The sequence below is a fragment of the Simochromis diagramma genome, unplaced genomic scaffold, assembly GCF_900408965.1.
Source record: "Simochromis diagramma unplaced genomic scaffold, fSimDia1.1 OVJJ01000216.1, whole genome shotgun sequence".
NCBI lineage: Eukaryota > Metazoa > Chordata > Actinopteri > Cichliformes > Cichlidae > Simochromis > Simochromis diagramma.
This window is the reverse complement of record NW_024386883.1, coordinates 14,200,791-14,220,345: the sequence shown is the minus strand read 5'-3', so window position 1 is coordinate 14,220,345 and position 19,555 is coordinate 14,200,791. Positions and strand designations below refer to the sequence as shown.

At 38.0% G+C, this 19,555-nt stretch overlaps 1 protein-coding gene and 1 long non-coding RNA gene across 6 annotated transcripts in view; one reads left to right on the top strand and one right to left on the bottom strand.

Moving 5' to 3' along the window:
- The window catches only part of cadm1a (cell adhesion molecule 1a), a 458,218-nt gene extending 442,152 nt beyond the window's left edge, over positions 1 to 16,066 (bottom strand). For 2 of the 5 annotated variants that reach the window (XM_040032420.1, XM_040032421.1), the window contains exon 1: positions 15,875 to 16,066. In XM_040032420.1, the coding sequence (XP_039888354.1) occupies positions 15,875 to 15,947 (73 nt within the window). In that variant the 5' untranslated portion in view covers positions 15,948 to 16,066. The remainder of the gene's footprint in view (positions 1 to 15,874) is intronic. The other 3 variants (XM_040032422.1, XM_040032424.1, XM_040032425.1) reach the window with 2 other exon arrangements.
- On the top strand, positions 5,376 to 11,165 carry LOC120733909. The gene is made up of 3 exons (XR_005695913.1): positions 5,376 to 5,646; positions 9,183 to 9,186; positions 11,153 to 11,165. It is a non-coding gene; the product is annotated as an uncharacterized LOC120733909 (long non-coding RNA).
- Positions 16,067 to 19,555: the final 3,489 nt, after the last annotated feature.

Below are 19,555 nucleotides of genomic sequence, written 5' to 3'. Positions count from 1 at the left end.
ACTGACAACATACAGCAGGGTAAAAGAAAAAAAATAGATAAACAAACCTTAGCCTTTTAAAAGCTAATGCTCTAAATCTACCATCGCAAAACCGAAAAAAAAAACAGCGAGGTCAAGCAGCACCCACACATACTCCAGCGCTAACATGGCGCATGATACAGCAAACGTTAAGTACTTTCGAGTGGACTTCAAAACATTTCTGCAAAGGTTCAATCACAAACCTTAAGATCAACATTTGCTCAATAAATGAAAAGCCATAAAAAAAACAACAACTTTGAAATAGCCCTATTTTCCAGCTTCCATTGAGCAAAGTCCAATTGTTCCTACTGCTCATTAATTTCAGCTGGAAACATATTGTCAGTCTCTAAGCTATGGTAAATTACTGTCTGGAACGAACCCAAAATCATATAGGAAGTGGCTGTGTCAGCAAAACACTCGTTCTTACCCAGCAGCTACAATCTGTGCGGGATAGCATCCATTTGACTAATGTGATCAGTGAGGGATATTCAAAAAGTATATATAGAGAGCAATTTTTTTTAAATTCTATAGTTGTGCAACAATCTGTTTCTAGATTTAGAAAGTCTTGTCAGGATAACAGGCCTTAATTAAAAGACAGAAGTGCCAGGGGCACACTGAATTGTTCTGCATTTTAAATGAACACCACCATGTGTCTGAAACGCCCACTCTATGGGAGTAGACGAAATAAATTAATCAGCATTCATCTATGTGTGATGCAGCGCACGCTCTATATATTTGCCAGAAATGCGGGCCAACAATACGACGCTGGGGACGACCTGTAAACTCTTCTTTTACACTGTATGTACAATATCATTTTATTAAATGCCTTCCTTTCATTTTAAACCTTTATCAAATACACATTATTTTACTTCAGCAAAAAGAGCAGATGCTTTTAGATATTGAAATGGGAAGACGTCTCAAAGGAAGATAAAAACAAAACCTGGCTTTTCAGAAGTAGCCTTTGGAACTCCGATGCTTGCAATACTACATCGTATATACAAATCTATCAATACGAAAAATAAATGAATAGCCGGGGATGCGCAAACGTACACAAAAACAAATTCGTGCAACGGATACATTAAGCCCACCACAGCTTTGTGGGTGCTTGTCCGCTGCTGATTAACTGGTCATTTTGATATTTAATTAAAGTAGCGAATGTCAAAAAATCTGCCGTGTCCGTTACTGCTTACTGATGAGTCACTGTCCCTTAAAATCATAGCCATTAAAAAGAAATCTTTGAGATATTGTTTTAAAAAAAGCAACAAAAAAGAAGAAGAAGAGAACTGTGAAGGACATTACAACATCTGCAAAGAGCACTCCCATATGGAAAAGAAATGGTAAAAACTTATAAAAGACTTGCATAAGATGTGGCCTACTTCATATAGTAAATCATAAAAGGCTTATATGATTTACTCATGAAAGTGGCCACTTTCTCATTACTTTCATTTATTGTTTTAGGAAGTATCCAAAACATACAAGTTTCATTTATATAATTTTCAAGGGATCTTATATCTGTTTTCATAAAAGTTTCACACAAGACAGATACAAACTTTATAAGATTTATATATATCTTTTCCATATGGGCTCCTACCAAACCCTGTATTTACATCTGACAGTTTTACAAACTCTTCTCTATAGTACGAATGCCCAAATGATATGTGGCATATTAAGAGAATGCTCAGGGCCTGAAATTAAGATTATTTCCACTTTATATGAATCAACAAAATGTGTCTTCCACAATATTTTTAGGATGTTGTTTTACAGAGGAGAGTAGGAGATCAAATCTCAAAAAATTTACATTGTTGGGCCTGCTGTCACAGTCGGCTACCTTTGCCACTTTTCCACTGAAATGTCCCACAGTTGTCATTTATCCAAACATTAATATGACAAAATAGAAGGCTGACTGACACGGCCGTTACGCTCAGCCTTTGCTATTTTTGCTCTGAAATGACCCTCCCTTGTCATCTTTCAGCACATTAGCCTGACAAAATAGAAAGGAGATTGAAGTGGCACCATCTGTGGATGACAGAGGACGCAATGAATTGATTTTTACTGTCTGATGTGCCTTCTTTTTCTTTTTTTTCCTTTATCTTCTTTTGAATATTACTAACCAATGACAGCACAGCTTAACAAAAACAAGCTGCAGCCTTTGTATCACATTTCATTTTTAATTATAATCAGTCGCAAACTGAAAAACTAGTCACCAGCTGACAACAAATTGTTTCCGTCATGACAAACAAATGCATTTGGGGACAGCAACTGAATTAATCCTGACTGGATTGTAGTTATCGTATAAAGATGTTCATATCAATCACGTAATATTCTGATTTGAACACACTGGGCAGATTTCAAAATTGAATTTCGGTGACCCGGGACTGCTCTGATTATTTGTGGTGACTTTCACAGCCAGCGACCACGTCGCCAAGGCTGCATCGATGCTAAAGTGCGAGAAAGTAGAGATGTGGTGTTTTTTAAGCAGGGCGTGGACGACAGCAATAGACTTGATAAGGGAAAAAGGAAAGAAGACAGAGATTTTAAGGCATATTCTTCAAAAAAAGAAATGGCTAATCTGTGAGGTTTTGTGATTTCCTGTGCGTTGGCTGTATTAACCGTATTATTTAATAATCAACAAACACGGTTATGTTCTTAGCTGAAAACGGATGTCTGGTTTTTTGGAGTAAAATGACTTCATCTATGAGGTTTAATGCTGTTCTTTGGCTTTCAGAAAGCATTTGGCTGAACCTTTAAGAGTACAATTACAAGCCAATCTTTCTGGTGTGGGAGGTAAAATAATGTATGCAGAACAAAGTACCGTCCTCCGCTAGTCGTGTACAACAGGTCAGAGATTATATGAAGAATGTATAGTGACAGGGATTCTCAAAGCAGCTATATAGGAGGTGGTAAGCAAGCACATTGTCTCAGATTTCAAATTGACAGTGTACAGGCCTGGAGCATGAACTATCAAAGTCACTTTATGTAAAGTGACACGATTCACTTACATGTGGTCAATCATGTTTACAGAATTAGACATACAGAGGCAAACTGTCCATTATGGGATTCTACAATGCACTCTGACCATTATGTATTTATAGCAGGTGTTTTATATTACATTCAATTTATTTCTACAGTTCCTCTTGATGATTCACAAAGGCTACAAATGTGATTGAGGCATGTTTATATGCTTTTATAATTGCACGGGTAAAAATAAAAATGAATTGACTTACATTGATTGAAATGGCCCATTCAGACAGGATTAAGATTATGAGGCAAAGTAAGGAATAAAATATATGAACTGTCGGTCATTTGGGTCATAAAAACTAAAAGTAAGCAAAAAAAGGCAAATGAATATCAATTAATTTACTTCCCAGTCAAAAATATTTTTATGGTATGTTACTATTATGACATGTCTGTATGTTGCATTTGTTTCATGTGTCACACTCATGACGAATTTGAAAACACACCCCAAGCCTGGCGATTAGCCTCCTAATTAAAATAATGCAGTTTAATGTCCAAACATGAATTTCTAATAGTTTTGCACAATGGCACCAATTTGACAAAAACGGAAACAAATAGAATCACAAAAGAAAGAATGGCCACGAGGTGTAGCTGCTTGCAATAACCCATAAAGAGATCAAATTAAGATTCCAGTTTTTTTCCTAAGGGCACTAAGGGAGGTATTCATTTTTCACTGTGCAATTACAACGGTAAACTTTTTGCGAGTCAACACTGAAGAATTGCTCTCTAGTAAATAACAAATACTACACCCAATTAAGACGTTCAAAATGACGGTGGCCTCTGAAATTCCTGATGCAACGCAACTTTTCACTTTCCAGGTGTTGCACGTGTTGCATCATCATTGTTGGTAACTCAAAGAAGGAGCGCTAAGATAAGACAGGATTGTGTTCAGCAATCAGCGATGTAGAGGGAATTAAATTATCCTGGCATGTCAGGTTAACTCTGCAGAGCCAGACAACCAATCAATACGCAGACAGATTGCTAGACCCACAGCTTCTCATCCTCAAAAAAATATTCTTATGCGGATTAACTGCTCCTTCACCCATTTTCATTTTCAGTTGAGAAGGTACTAATCTGACAGCCAAGTGAAGCCCAACAAATACTACACACTTCAAAGCAGCAAGAAACCGCTCTGGAAAAGGCCGGGTTCAAACATTTCCTTTCATTTCTATTTTCAGTCGGAGACACATACCCTGCCCATGGTATTTTTAACAACTTTTAGTAAACCCTCACATATATCTAGTTTTTTATTGATGTACGAACTGAACATTTCAGCTCAAAATTGTTTTACGAGTTGATATCATCAGTCTGACATTTTTTGACTTCATCATTATTTAGCTGTAAACATTTTTACATTTTAAAGCCAAAACAAAGTCTATTGGTGTTGTGCTGAAAGTTAATAAATATTTAGAGAAAAATATTATGTCACTTATTAAATTCTGGGCTGAAAAAACCCCCACCAGGCATCACCACAACATAGCCACAGCCTGAAAGACCTTTGAACGGATGGATGGAGGACAACAATTTCAGCACTACCATGTGTTTGTCCCGAGGCCAAACCTCAAAGAGCCATGACCTAACAACAGGTCTAGGTTCCAGGTACTGACGTCCATTAAAGCTGTTTGGGTGCATGGTGTGAAAGCACTTTGGACAAATTGGTATCTGTACACCACAGCAGGACGCGATGTCTCTCTGAGTGCTTGCTGGATGTATGTCTACAGGAGAACTTGCTTTTTGATCATTACACAATAAAATGAAAGCCACAAATATGAAATATGCTCATCTATTAAACAACATAGTAACTATATTAAACTATTAAATCTGCCAAATGTTTTTTTTATGGATATTTAGCTTCAAAAAAAAAAAAAGAAAAGAAAGAAAAGTACACCACCGCAAATGTACCATCCAGCTGTAAGGCTCGGTAAGAGTTTTGTTGCCTATTGTTTATAAAAAGATTCTTTTAAAATATTCATACTCTTTGAATCCTGCTGTGTGTCTTCTTCAAGCAACAGCACAAGAAGTTATACACAGGGAACTGAATTGTAAGTCTTTCAGATCAGAGCCTGTAACAGAGCAGGGGATTGTTTGTCCTACTTGCTGCGATAGTGCAGGCCTGACTAATTGTGTTCCAGGAAATCAAATCAACCGGTCTCCTATTTCCATTTTATTATTTAGCCTAAAACACAAACACCCCTTGCATTTTAGCAAGTGATTATATATGGGTCTTATCTATTTGATGTACAGAAAAATATATATATTTTTGCATCTTGGTTTTCGTATCTTAGTTATAAAGCAGTCTTACTCAAGCCTTACAACTAAGAGTGATTAGATCAGCGCTTGCTTTCAGGATATACTAAAACCTAAGTCTTAGTATATTTAGTGTAAATTAAGATGTAAAAAAAAAAGGATACATGCCGGGTTTGTTTCGTGTGTTTTTAAGTCACACCAAACCTAATGATATCATACATAAACAAGTAGAATCACGTTTTACTAAACGTCAGCTAGCAGGGGTGTTAGGGTCTCAGTCATCTAGGTCATGGTAGTTTTAAGAGCTAGGATCCTTTCACATTGTTATTGACTTTGGAAACTAGAAAAGTGGAAGCTCCCCTTGAGGTAATCGTGCCAAAGTTAATGTTATCTGTCGCCCCTATTTTTTGATCTTTGTTCATTAACTGGTTCTTTTGGAAAATATGTTTTCCGGACATGATCAGTTGTAGACGACATGGTAAAGGTAAATCTAAATCCTAATATTTATAAGGGTACTTATTTTCAACCAATTGTTCCCGAAAAGTACCAGCTTTTACGCGAAACTGCAGAAAGCCTTTGCTTGCAGTGGGAATGAACACAAGCATCCATAGAATTCCACCAAAGGTGCTTTGTGAGTCAGGAAACCCCCGAGTTCACATTGAAAATCCTCTTTATATTCTTCATCAAAGAGGTGTTTGCTGCCAATTCTCGTGGTTCTAAATAATGACAGATTCACTGGGCGAAAGAACTTATTTCCCATGCCAACTTTCCATTTTTTCTCAATGAAAAAGGATACTGTTCTTCTCTCTAAATAATGACTAGTGGAAAACAAAGTAATGGAAGGAGGTGCTATTCTTTTTCATACCAAAGAGAATTGGACTGTGACACTAAGTGGAATTAAGTGGTGCTTTGCAGTGTTACAATCCATGATTTAGGCTCAAAGAAGTGCCCTCTTGTCTTGTAGCAGGTATGAATTTCCTCTGCATCATCCAACTAGGACACCGGGAAAATGAGATTGTGCTACTGTACAATAGTTGTCTGGCAATAGTGCAGAAAATATCAGTCAAGACAGAGTGACAATAGATGAGACAAAGGACGGGAACCAAGCACAGTGGGGAGACACGATCCAGTTCCACTGGAAACGGTGTAACAGCCTGAAGGGTCTCATCAGGAGCAAATTCACTGAAATGTAATACAAGCTGGAGTGTTATGTAAAATGAAAGATGGAAGAACCCAGATCACTCAAGCCTTGTGTGCTCTTGCAGCTGATACATACCTGTATTGTATTCAGAAGGGCATTCATTTCCCCTCCGACGATTACAACCGAACACCAGCTGTATTGTTTACTTGGCTGAAAGCACAAATGATCTGCATTGATTCCTTTTTCATTCATTGCTGAACTCGGCTATTGTAAGTATGATTGCAGGAAAAATGGGTCCAATTACAGCAAAGCAATGCCTCCCTGCGACTCCACAGCACAGCAAGATGATGAAGTCCTCAAAGTCAGAGGAAGGGGGCAATCAAAGACCCCTTATTGTCTCTTGTTAATTCAAAAACTGGAATGGAAAACATTTCTTGCTGTGATTGACAATGGTTCACTTGGGATTTCAAATTAGATTAGTCAGCCATACAGCTTTACTATTAGGGCTGTTACACTGTCCTTGATACGACCCTCCACATTACACTGAAATGACTCATCAGTTTATTAATGAGTCGACTCCCACAAAAACCTTCATTTACATACTTGCCAATTGTTTTTATTCATTTCTCCATGAAATTGTTCAAGTACTTAATGATTCGACTTTACCACGTTTGGCTGTTGCTTTTATTTGTTTCATATAATTGCAAAGTTAAAGTCAATTTTAGACAGTACAGACTACAGCCAATTTATACTACAAAAATACAAATATACTGGTGTTAAAGGTATAATAAAAATAAGAAATGCTATATTTATCCCACATTTATGAAAATCTTAATATATATTACTATGTACTATTGTAAATATCCATCTATGCAACAGCGATATATCAATCATACTAATTTTTTTTTCATTAGAACTCTATTCATTTCATTTATGATTTCAAATATTAATGTTTTGAATGTATCATATTTACGTGATTTTGTAGATAGATTTTTAAGCCAATTTTCCATTATGTTAAAAAGGTTTTGTGATGTTGCATAAACAAAAGAGTCTGAAATTCAGAATTTTGTCCTCCTTATATTTTGCAATCGATCAAGACTGCTTGAGATTGTTATCTGACTTTGCAAAGACTCCTCTCTGGTTCTCTTGAAGGAGATTTTTTTTTAAATTAAAGACTAATGAGTTTATTAGAGTAAATTTTATTAGGACTGAAAAAATATACTTCCAACATGTTTTTTGTGGTGCCAATTTTTAAGCAAAACAAAAATCACGAATTTTGATTGAAACTGAAATTGAAGAAAAAAAAAGATTTTTCATACTTTTAGTACTACTGTACTGACACCATATACTGATACTGGTATTGATCGACACCAGCACTCCTTTGACTCAAATGCAATTTCATGCATCTATTCCAGTGGTTCCCCTAAAATATAACCTATTTTAGATAATTAATGCTCATTTGATCTTTTTTAATTGATTTTTTTTTTACAAATGAAGTAAGAATACTGTTGTCAGTATAAACAAAGTACATTAGTAGCTATTAGAGATGGCACGATACCACTTTTTTATGTCCGATACCGATATCATAAATTTGGATATCTGCCGATACCGATATGAATCCGATATAGTGTTTTTTAATCAATAAAATGTTTTTTTTTAAATATCTTGCTGCATTTTGTATAAGTTTATTCTCAAGTTTAAATAAATAACAACACTAAAGCTATTCTGTTATACCTGTATGTAAAAAATACACTGCGCCCAAAATATTTCACAGTTCAGCAACAGTGATCAATCTAATAAACTTAAACCTACTCCATCCTCCCTATTCTGGTATTTTAAAGAGTACTTAGCAGAAATATTAAGCAACCTAACTAATAGGGTTGCAAACTCCCAGCCAAAAAAAAAAAAATAGGGAACCACCCCCCACCTCATGATGCTTAATCGATGCAATCAAATTTAATTTGATGCAGGGGGGAAAATGCACAGAAATAAATTATTTTTCAAGAATAATAAAATAGATTCAACATCTTTCTTCAACAGAATTGCAGACTGCACAGATGGTATCTTCCCAAAGGAAAAAGTACTAGCTTACTAGGGTATATTAGACTTAACAGTTACTACATACAGTAATGGACTTCTATATATTTTACATCAGATTAAAACTTTAGGTGTAAGAGTCAGATAATTATTTATTAAAAGCTAGACATTTTGAATGAGAAGAAGAAAGAAAAGTATGTCTTTGTGCCCCCCTTTTCCCTGTTAATGCCCTATTGGCCCCCCTGGCTAAACTTTGCTAGATCCGCCCCTGCACAGTTACCAGTCATCAGCTACTTAGAAAAAGATCCTGGTCTAGAAAGTAATAATAAATAAATTCTAACAACAGCTTATCAAGCTTAAACGTGCTGCTGTTGTTCAGCCGCTAGTTTCCTCTTTCTGGTGCAAAGTGGGCCAAAAACAAAGAAGATAGACAGACTCGCAACAGAAAAGCCGATCAGCTGATCATTAAGCAGTTTCACGACTGAAGTAGCAGCAGGAGAGGGAGGGAGAGAGGCAGTCGCTCCATATATCTGTTGTTAAGCTTAACATGGGAATGCTTTACAGACATTCAGAGACGAACTTACACACTTGCTTTACTTCTCTCTGGGATCACTTCCTCGGAGATGAAATGCTGGTTTGGTAGCGAGGCTACAAATACACACAGCCGCTCTATCACGTGATGCATACTGCTACGGTTATGAGCCGAGTTACGCCGTGTAGCAAGTTTCGTGAGGTGCTTTTTTTGATATTTAATGGATCGGATTACATTTTTTATTTCTCGCCGATATCCGATCCAGTAATTTGGGTCAGTATCAGACCGATACCGATATGTAATATCGGATCGGTCCATCTCTAGTAGCTATATAAACATTAAATAAAATACCATGCTCCATTTCTAATAATCTTTGCTTGAAAGGATTAAACAATTATATCCTCATTAGTTTCATTCATGTATGTTGGCACATGGCTGTTTTTGATATTCATTCCAAAAATAGATATCAGATACTAGTGTCCGTGTTATCAGTTATATTATCTCAATATATTATCTCAATCCTACCACTAATGGCCTCCAATACGTGGCTCCTCACTACTCAGGTCTAATTAGCTGACTGGGCCATTTTCCAGTCAACACAATGCTTCAGATCTAGAGTGAAAAAGATCAGACGTGAAAAAAAGAAGAAGTGGAACTTGAGCATTGCCTGGACAGCTCCACAAGGAAGCCACAAATGTAGTTCAATTTCATACACACAGGATGGATTTAGCCTGCATTTCCTGCAGTGCTGTCAAATTCCCTGGGGAGACTTCCAAAGATCATGGTATTCACAAATCCTTTAGTGCCTGTTGGTGCAACACAAGAATCCAGCTCAAGCCATTCAAAGACCCACTTCCTAAACTAAGGTCTCTTTTTAACAGAAGCTCCACAATCCAGGCAGTTCTTGGAGAGCACAATGGACTGCTGTCTACGCTTCCGAAAATGTTTCTGGCAAGACAGTGGAATCCAAGGGACATGGACCAACGCCCTTCGGGAGGTGAAGCCAAATAATGATGTCTATGTAGAAGATATATATTTGTATGATTACTGCACTATAATGAAAGCGATATGTGAGTATGTGTGTGCTTGTGGGGATTTCTTCCCAAATTCACGATTAACATGTTGCTTGGATATCTACCGATATCACTGCCTCTGTCGTCAGCAACAGACGTAGACAAAGCTGCAGTTCAGATGTTTCATCTTTGCCACACAGTATGCATCAAGGTGAGTGGATAGTCATATATTAAGCAAGTTATGCTATAAGGCCCAACAACTAAAGACTTTTCAGCAATGCAAATATGTGGACATATATAGTTTTTTCCCTCTTTTTAATTAGAAAAAGGCGTGCACCTCCACAGCTGGTCAACAGGATACCTAGCACCTTTACACAGTAGTCCTGCAAATGGTTTAATAGGACAAAATTGCTGAAAATACAGCAGCCAAGTTGTGTGTGTGTGTGCTTTTCACTGTTTTTTTACCAGAGTTTGAGAATCACTAGTTTTACACAACTGCTTGAACAACTCCATAAGAATTTGCTGTCTTGCCCATTCACATTTGTTATTCATACGTGTGACTAAGCCCAGGTACCGTAACACAGACAAGAGACAGAAGCAGCAGCACATGATGACTGCACCCCCCCCCAACCCAACCCCTTCAAAAAAAGACCATGCTGTCACTGATGATAGCTGTGCTGACTAAATTTAGTCATTGGGAGGAGTGACGAGAGGAAGAGGAAATTGTCAGAAAGAGGAAGTGCTCATCCTATATGCATTTGGCAGGGATGACATTAAAACTGAAAATCATCCCCACTTGTATGTAATTATCTGGGATTTTATCAGAACACAATCACAGAAGTGGTCTTCTGTTGAGTGGATCTCGGTCATCAACATACATCGGTTTCTGTAGCTGCAGAGTCTAATAATAAAACACAGGCCAGCCTGTAAAGATTTCAGAGGTAAATGCTCATCTAGCGTGCCACTCTACCCAGCATTGTGCAGTGCATATTTATTATGCAATTACTCTAAAAAGCACAATCTAGATAAACCTTAATTAGGGGAACAATGCTAGGAAAAATGGTACCTATCAGACTGCCTCAGATTTGAGCTTCCACAAAGTTAAGAGACTAAAAAAAGACATTACATAATAAATTATTAGAAGCTGAGTTTTTTTTTCCTCGTCTCTACTGTGGGTCAACCTTATGTCTTTCACGTTCCAAATCCACCGCTTGCAACACTGCTTGTCAGCTCCAAGACCACACTGTGAGAACAATCTTAACAGCCAAAGTAACACATCAAGGTTTATTTATGTGTGCAAAGTTAAGCTGGTCAGGACACAAAGTGGAAAAAGTACTACGTACGTGACATTTTTTCCCTTTTAAACCTTACATAATGGAACCACGGTCTTGCAGTTTTCCTCTTTGAGCTCCGCACAGAGGAACTACTTAAATTAGTCTGCGTTTGTTTTTAGCACACACTTGCTAGAGGCCTGAGCCAGACGAGAATCCTGCAAGTGAAAAATAGCAGCATTCATCACTGAGGCCTGTTGTGCATTAACAGCAATTAATATGAGCACATAAATATTCAAAGATCACTTTCATTTTACTCATTTCACTTGTTTCACACCCAGGTTGTCAAAATGTGTACGGAATAGTCTAATTTGATGCATAGGCCGGTAGGCTGCTTTCTGAATAGCATATTGCAGCATACGCCCACCCCCACCAATCCCCTCAAGAGATTTGAAATCGCAGGGTGCTTACTTGACATCCCATCATTTGGCGGATCACTAACAAGTAGGCCATAAACCTTTTTTCTCCCTTTGATTACACTAAGTGCGCAGAGGCCAGATGCGACCCAGCCCAGTCATCTGTTGGCTTGCCAGCAGAGTCACTGTAGACTGGCAGAGGCAGGAGGAGGAGGAGGGGGGGTCACTTGGGGTCCCCTCCCTTCAGGAATAAAGCCATTGTTCTTCATTAGAGCTGGAGAGGCTGCTGGAGGGTACAGACGGTGAACAAGTCCATTTACACACCTGTTTTCCAGCAGTATGGCTTCTACCAGCTTGACTCTGAGCCAAACCACACTGTATGATTCATTTGTGCGTGATGCAGCTTTTCTTTGTAACTGAAACAGACCGTAGCCAGTTGGAGGTAATAACACACATGACAAATTTCGTACAAAAAGTTTGGGTTTTTTTTTAAGAAATAATTAAATTGTTCGGTGAAGTAATTCTGTCTAGGCTGTAAAAGCAGGTAGGGCTTGGGCTAAGTGCATCACGTTGAGCATCTATAATGAAACTCTGCAGTCATCCCAGCACCAGTACAGCTCCTCGTTTTGTTTTTAAACAGTGAAGGTGATCATGAGTTTTTTTGTTTGTATAGCTAATGCTAGTCATCGATTCAACATATCCACCAATAAAATACAATTTTATTATTTTGCACGTCTTAATTTTGGACCAAAATACCCAAAACACTTATTAGTGCATCGAGCCTACTCAAGGTTAACAAAGACACGCTTGACTGCTAATCACAACGCTTAGGTTAGCGCAGCAACTGCTAGAAAGATGTAAACTTCAGTGTTAATCATGCAACAGCTTCTCACTTTGTGCCTTCAGGTCAATCTAAAGTGGAGACAACAATGCAAATGCTTTTCTAACGCGACCAATAAATCTTTTGTAAGGAGCACAACAGGTTCAGTGGCAGGGTGCACCGAGATAACATCTTAAATGAGCTGTCAAATGAAAGGCATCCCAGGTTTAGGTTGTATTCAAATCCACACTACAGCCTAAAACTACTGAAATGAGATTCTTTTTCAGCTACACTATTGAGTATTAGAGAATCCCACTAAACTACATCCTTGCTATTTCATTTATTATCCCTGATATTCGTTTACAGTTTGGAATAACCTGTCAAGTATCACATTAGGGCAGTAAATCATTTGGATTTTTGATACAGTATGCTAAAAAAGACCTTTTAAGTTAAGCATAAAATATTTATTCTACCTTGTGTTTCGCTATGACAAAGCAGCAAGCCACAACCTAATCTCCTCCTGTCAGTTTTCCATCAGCAGTTAGTGAGACTGAACCTTTAAAAACAGACACGACTAATGCTCTTATCCTAACATAATCATTACCCAAGCCTGAACACGTGGTGACATTCAAGAGAAGTCATGTTAACAAGCCTTTTTTCCTGCATTCAAACACATACCAGTCCCCGCTCTCACCTGCGCTACGACACAGTTGCATAACTTTGCAAAAATGAAAACAGCGACACGTCTCACTATAAGTGAAGGATTGCCTAACCACGTTTTCAAGTCTCAGCAGGCTTACGGTCAGGGTGTGCTGCGTCTGCGCTCTTTAATAAACACCTGTAAAGCACCGTGCCCGGGTGTTCTAAACCTGTAATCTGCACTACAACTGGCCTTACTAAACACTTCTGTGCAGAATCACAAAGGAACTGTATAAATGCAGAGAAATGGAAAAATGCATAAATTACAGCAGGATACAACATGTGCATCTGCTTGGAACTGTTAATTACTACAGGACTGCATGATTATCGCTGATGTTTCACTCAGTATACGCATTATAGTAAAATAACACCTTTCTCACTTTCCTGAAAGCAGTGGAAAGCGATAAAATACTCAGCGCCTATTATCTTCTAAAAAAGTACCATTAAATAAAAAAAAAAAATCCACTTATATGAACAGCAAAGAATTTGGATAAATACTATGAGCACAACTTAAAAATGATGCCTACTAAATATCTGTTTACTGTTTGATTCCCCTGAAATAACTTATTCCGACTAAAGTTATAACTTTTATTTATTTCACAGGACGAAAAGCTATCTCTGGAAGTACATTGGTTTGCCAAGAAAACAAGAAATGATGTGAGAGTGGAGCACAGAGATTGGTACCATCTTCTAAATCTTTTCTTATAGAACAAGAGGTGATTTCCCAGCAGTCTGAGTCCAACCTGTGTAACACCATAAAACTTGAAATGAATTGATGCAGCCTTCTATTAGCCTTTTATTAGACTGTCTACATTGTAGAAATCACCACTCTTTAATGCTTAACCACAATGAGAGCTTACAGTATTCTGCTCGGGGTAAATAATTGATATGCTTTGTGCAAGTGCGCCCTGAGCTTTGTTTGAAATCACTGGAGCCATTTTCATGAAGGTAACAGCACTGCCCACTGTCCAGCAAAGGACAGCAACAGCCTTGTTTGCTTTGTTGTTTGCTTTTTACTGACTTGAGAAAGCAAAAAAACATTGATTCATTTAAAAAATGGGTTAAAAAAAAAACAAAGAGTAGATTAAGCCTTGTGGATAATCCACAATGTGACAAACGAGGACATCTGCACTCCCGTCATTTTCACCCCCACCCCGAGGCTCGGCACTCAGCATAAAAAGGGGTTATGATCTGCAGACGAACAGCTTCGCACTAACTTTAAGTTAGTAATGATGCATTACATAATTGGCTTGATGTAAATACATTACTACTGTGGTGGAAGCGGCAAAGCAAGTGCTTTCACCACAGCTTCAGCGTATCACTGTCTAAGGATAAATAACCCCCGAAACGGAGCGTGTATTTCCCAGTAGCTCACGACAACCCCCCCACTACCCCCCCTCCTCCTCCAGTTTTCAACGCGGACTTCGTGCTGGCAACAAACAGCCCCAGCACTTTATCTCTTCTTACTAAATAAGCGTCCGTGCTTTCCTTTACGCGCTCAACATCACCAAGCGTTCAAAAAAGAAAGAAGGAAATAAATCGTGTCGCAGTTTTCGCCCGGCTTTATCTGTATCCTATCCGCTTCTTTAAAGCTTCTGACTCAGATTACTACACCCGGACGAAAAGCTTTGATGTTTTCATGCATGGCTCCACAGCAAATCCAGTCCCGGTGTTATGAAAACACAGCCCAGAGCGCGACTGCGAACTCGGTGAAATTAATCTTTCCTTGTTTGCCATTAACAGTTTACGCGCATTAGGCAGTGATTTGAGATATCGCCTGGACTCCTCCGACACCGCTTTTCAGTTCGGCGTTCAGCTAAAATACACGAGCGGCACTTGTTTCTTTGAAAAGACAACTTTTATAACGGGTTAGGCGCTCTCCACACCACATCCAGCGGGATGGCCGAGAGTGAACAGATTCGGAAAAATAGAGATTAAACGCGGGGGGAGAGAGGAACAAACTGCTGATTCGTGTGAGGCCGTTGTGCTGAATTTTCCATAAAGTCCCGCTGTTATTAATATGCGGAGAGTCACGTTTTAATACATGATAATTCTTGTTTCTTCCCATTAAATGAACAGTTTTGAGCAGTTTGCGCTTTCTTTTCCTCCGATTGCACGTTGTCGGGGCTGCTGCTATTCCACTTGAACGCACCGCTGTTTTCTGTGGTTTACAGCGTTCCGAACACGCTACACAAGTAAACCAAAGCTAGCGCACTGCATAAGCAACCCTCAGTTTAAGCATGTCACATATACATCCTTATATCCCTCAAGCGACCAAAACACCACGCCATTTGTTTTCTCACATCAGCATTTATTTTATTTTTTTTGAAACCCAAGAGTTGCCAGCTGTGTAGCCATTCAGCCTATACCCTAATGGTGAGCTGACCAAAGTGATGCATTCCAGGGGCAACGCATCTGTAACGCCGGTTCCGATGTATCCACGCGCGCATCGGCTTCTTTCCTCACAGTAATTCAACTTTACGGGGAGGTTTTGTTACTTCTTGCTCAACAGCATCACAGTACAACTGCACAGTAACGTCCGAATGCTCTCAAAAGCACAAATTGCCCAGAACGCTGTTCAAATTGCACTCGTTCGCATCTACATCCACGGAAATCTAAGAACAAAGTGCCACTTCCATTTAGACACCCGCGGGAAAAGTCCTACCTTTGTGAAGAGCCGCCGAAGACATGAATAAAAAGAGAATAGTCGCGAGAGAGCCGCTGCGAGCGTTCGCCATGTTGGACACCTGCTTCAGTATGGCAGAGATAGAGGCAGCTTCACCTATAGCTGCTACAACGGGACTCACTTAATGAGATGCGAGAAAGGGAGGGTACTATTTACCATATTCATTTATTACCAGTGTTGATAAATACTGTTATTTGTAATGGACGTGCCTCACAGCCTATTGAATAGCTTTCAGAATATGCTATTGGAGGGCGGGAAAGTGTTTTTAACGCTGTGTTCTGCTGCAGGGTTGGTTAGGAGGTGTCTGTGTGTGGTGTTAGTAGCTTGGCGTTAGTCTCTTTTGTAGTTTTTCTTTTGTATTTTGAACATTTGAAAACTATACTAATCATTTCACCCACTTGTATGTAATGCTTCAGAAGAGCAGGGATGGTCATGCTATTTTTGAGGCCCTAAGGCCCCCAGCCCCCCTCCCTGTATATAAAATTAAAATGTATTAATTTCTGGAACACTGTCTTGAAGGCTCAAGTTTGGCATTTTGGCTGGCACAGGCTTAGTTAGTGCTGCAGTTAGAAGTTACAATTTTGCACTCCCAGATCACTTTAATTACTTTTTTGATAAATGAGGTTTGTAGATAACTAAGTTAATATATGAAAGGAAATACTAAACAAGCTTACCACAAGTGATTTCCTTTTGGCAGCTGCACTTCTACGTCAGTAAGTTGTGTTAATTTCTGAAAATAATCAGTCTACACAAAACTGAGATCATTAAAAATAAATTAAACAAGTAATTAAAAGTTGAGCAAAAGCATATGGGACTATCATAAACAATATAATAGATGTATCTCCCAGATTAGAAAAGTGAGGCTAACGTGCCCTCATTTTAAAAGCCACCAGGGGGCAGTACGCGTTGTTGCAAAAAGACCCTTGAAAATAACTTTTTGAGTTGAACTGTATAAGTGCTCTGCCAGTCATTTTGGGTTGAATTGAATAAATATTTAAGTACATTTTGTAAATGTTGGTCATATTTTGTTTCTTAAAGAAGGATTATTTAGGGTATGTTTACTGGTTAACATTTTGGGATTGAAAAGTCATTAGCCAATGAGCCTGTGGTTTGACATTATACTCAATTAATGATAAAATACTGAGCTACAGCTTGCAAGCATGCCAGATGAAATCAAAAACTGAAGTCCAGGAGATTCTTCTTTGCACCAGGGTGCAAACATGTTTGTTTATATCTGTGTGGTGTTTAAACACTTGAGTATAGTACAGTATCCTATTTAATTCTGACAAAGCCAATGAAATCTATTGATCACGTTTCATCTCATCACTTTTGAACAAAGCCTTGAACTCTTTCACTTCTTTCACCCATTGTGAAGTCTCACATTCCAGAGCAGAATGAAATCATCTGCAGAAAGTAATGATGCAATCCTGGAGCCACCATAGTAGACACTCCTTGAGATTCTGTCATGAAAATCAGAAAAAGAAAGAACGAAAGAAAGCTGGTGACATTTTCCTACCAGAGCAGAACCTCAAACCTTTTACTATCCCACAGAATAAGCAAGGGAAAAGTGATTTGACATTTCACAAAATGCAGTAAAGTTCTGCTGTTTTGCTGTGATTTAAATTGTTTAAAATTTTAAATTTAGTTTGATATAATGTTCTGGTTAGCAATTTTGCCTCATAGCAACAAAGATTTGGGTTTCAGCTTGCGGACCAATTAGGGCCTTTCTCTGTGTATCTTGAACACATTCAAAAACCTGTATAAATTTTCTGATTTTAACTTGTCTAGTGGAATATATATCAATACACTTTATTTATAACCTTTGTTTGTAACTGTGTTAAGAAAAAAAAACTTAACACAGTTACAAAATGCTTAACTTTAATATAAAATAATCCAAAGCAATGAAAACATCCAAGAGATCTAGAGTTTGAAGCTTTCCTTGGGTTGAACTAAACCCAGTCACCAACTTACATGTAGGCTAACAAGTAGTTAATAAGTTTTTGATGTAAGTGAAAAGCCTAATTCCTTTGTTGGTACAGTGGGTGCTACAGTAATAGTTTTTAATTAAAAAAGATCACTGGAAAAAATATTTTTCACCACAACATTAAAACAGAGATCACCATAAAAAAGACAAAGATTTCTATCAAGTTGTTTAACAGTTATGGTCAATAACTAAGTCAGTCACTAAGACATCTAAGTTATTTAGTTTAGGAAGGCTGGCTACAGTCAACATCTGTGGAACAGGTAAACAGATAGGGTTAGTTTAGAGTGGGCCAAATAACCTGTTTGAGAGGAAACATGTATTGTATACTGTAATTACAAGTGGGTTAATGATAGAGCCTTGAGGAACACCAAAACTGAATTAGACAGAAACAGACATTTTCTATAGTAACTGGAAATGTTGTGTTTGTGAGATATGGATGTAACACATGTAGGACAGTTCCCTTAACAACAACACAGGTTCATAAGTGGTTAAGGGAAATGGAACGACTGATCCTATTAGAAGCAATTCTCAGATCTAAAAGCACTAGGGGTGTGTAGCTACGTCTGTCAGTGGTTAAAAGTAGGTCATACAGAGAGATGTCTCTGTGTTGTGGTGAGATTCTAAGCCTAACTGTAAACTCTTAAAAATACCATTACTGTTCTTAAAAAACATGAACTGACTTGACTTTCTCCAGCAGGTACTTAGATAATTGGTCTGTGGTTGTTGAGTAATAAAGAACCAGTAAATCAGCAAAATAAAGAGATATTAAGAATTATAGAATAAACTAATTATCCGAGGTGGCATTTAAGCCTCGGGTAAATTATTTCTTTTTAGAAACTATTTTAAATAGTTCTGAATAGTTAATCATTTATAACTGGGAAAGCAAAGCAGTAATATTAGCTAACTTGATTTGTGAATTAGGTGCAATTTGAGACCAAAGGGTAAAAAATTGCTCTTTCCTATCACACTGTGAGACGAGATCATTAAAAAATACGTCTACCATTGAGAGGACTGACTGAGCCTGGCCCTTTGAATGATATTTGATATTGTGTCAAACAAATATGCAACTCTTTATCTTTTACCACTTTCATGGACAATTGTGTCTGAAGTCAGTTTCCATTTCGGCTCCAATAATATGACCATTTACAAGTTCTGCATTTCAGTGGAGCAATACAAAGAATTGAGACACAGTATATGTCAAAAGAGGGCAAAATTCAACATTTAATGGTGGTGTTGACCAATTAGAAAGGAGTCTGGATGCAGAGACATAATTAAAAATGAAGCGCACTTTGACAGGATGATGTCCTAAATGGCGCTTTAAAAATGGCAGCTCTGTGATCTAACACAAAGAAATCTATCAAAGTTGGCCAATCATAACCCAGAAGAAAGAATCAGTGGACCTGTTTTACCTGTGTGTAGAACTCAGTGTGGGGGGAGCAGCACAATGGACTATAAAATAAAATTTAAAAAGAAGGAAACGGGACCCTAAGACATCTCCTGTAAATGTCTAACAGGCAGGTGGAAATGTGTTTCTGCAAAGTTGGCTGAGTCTACCGAGGTCAGCCATGTCTCAGTTACTATAAATAAGAATGTGTAAATATTTTAAGATAATCAGATCATTAATTAATAATGATGTGACCTTGAATTCAGAAGGTCATTTTTCTTTTAGTTTCTTA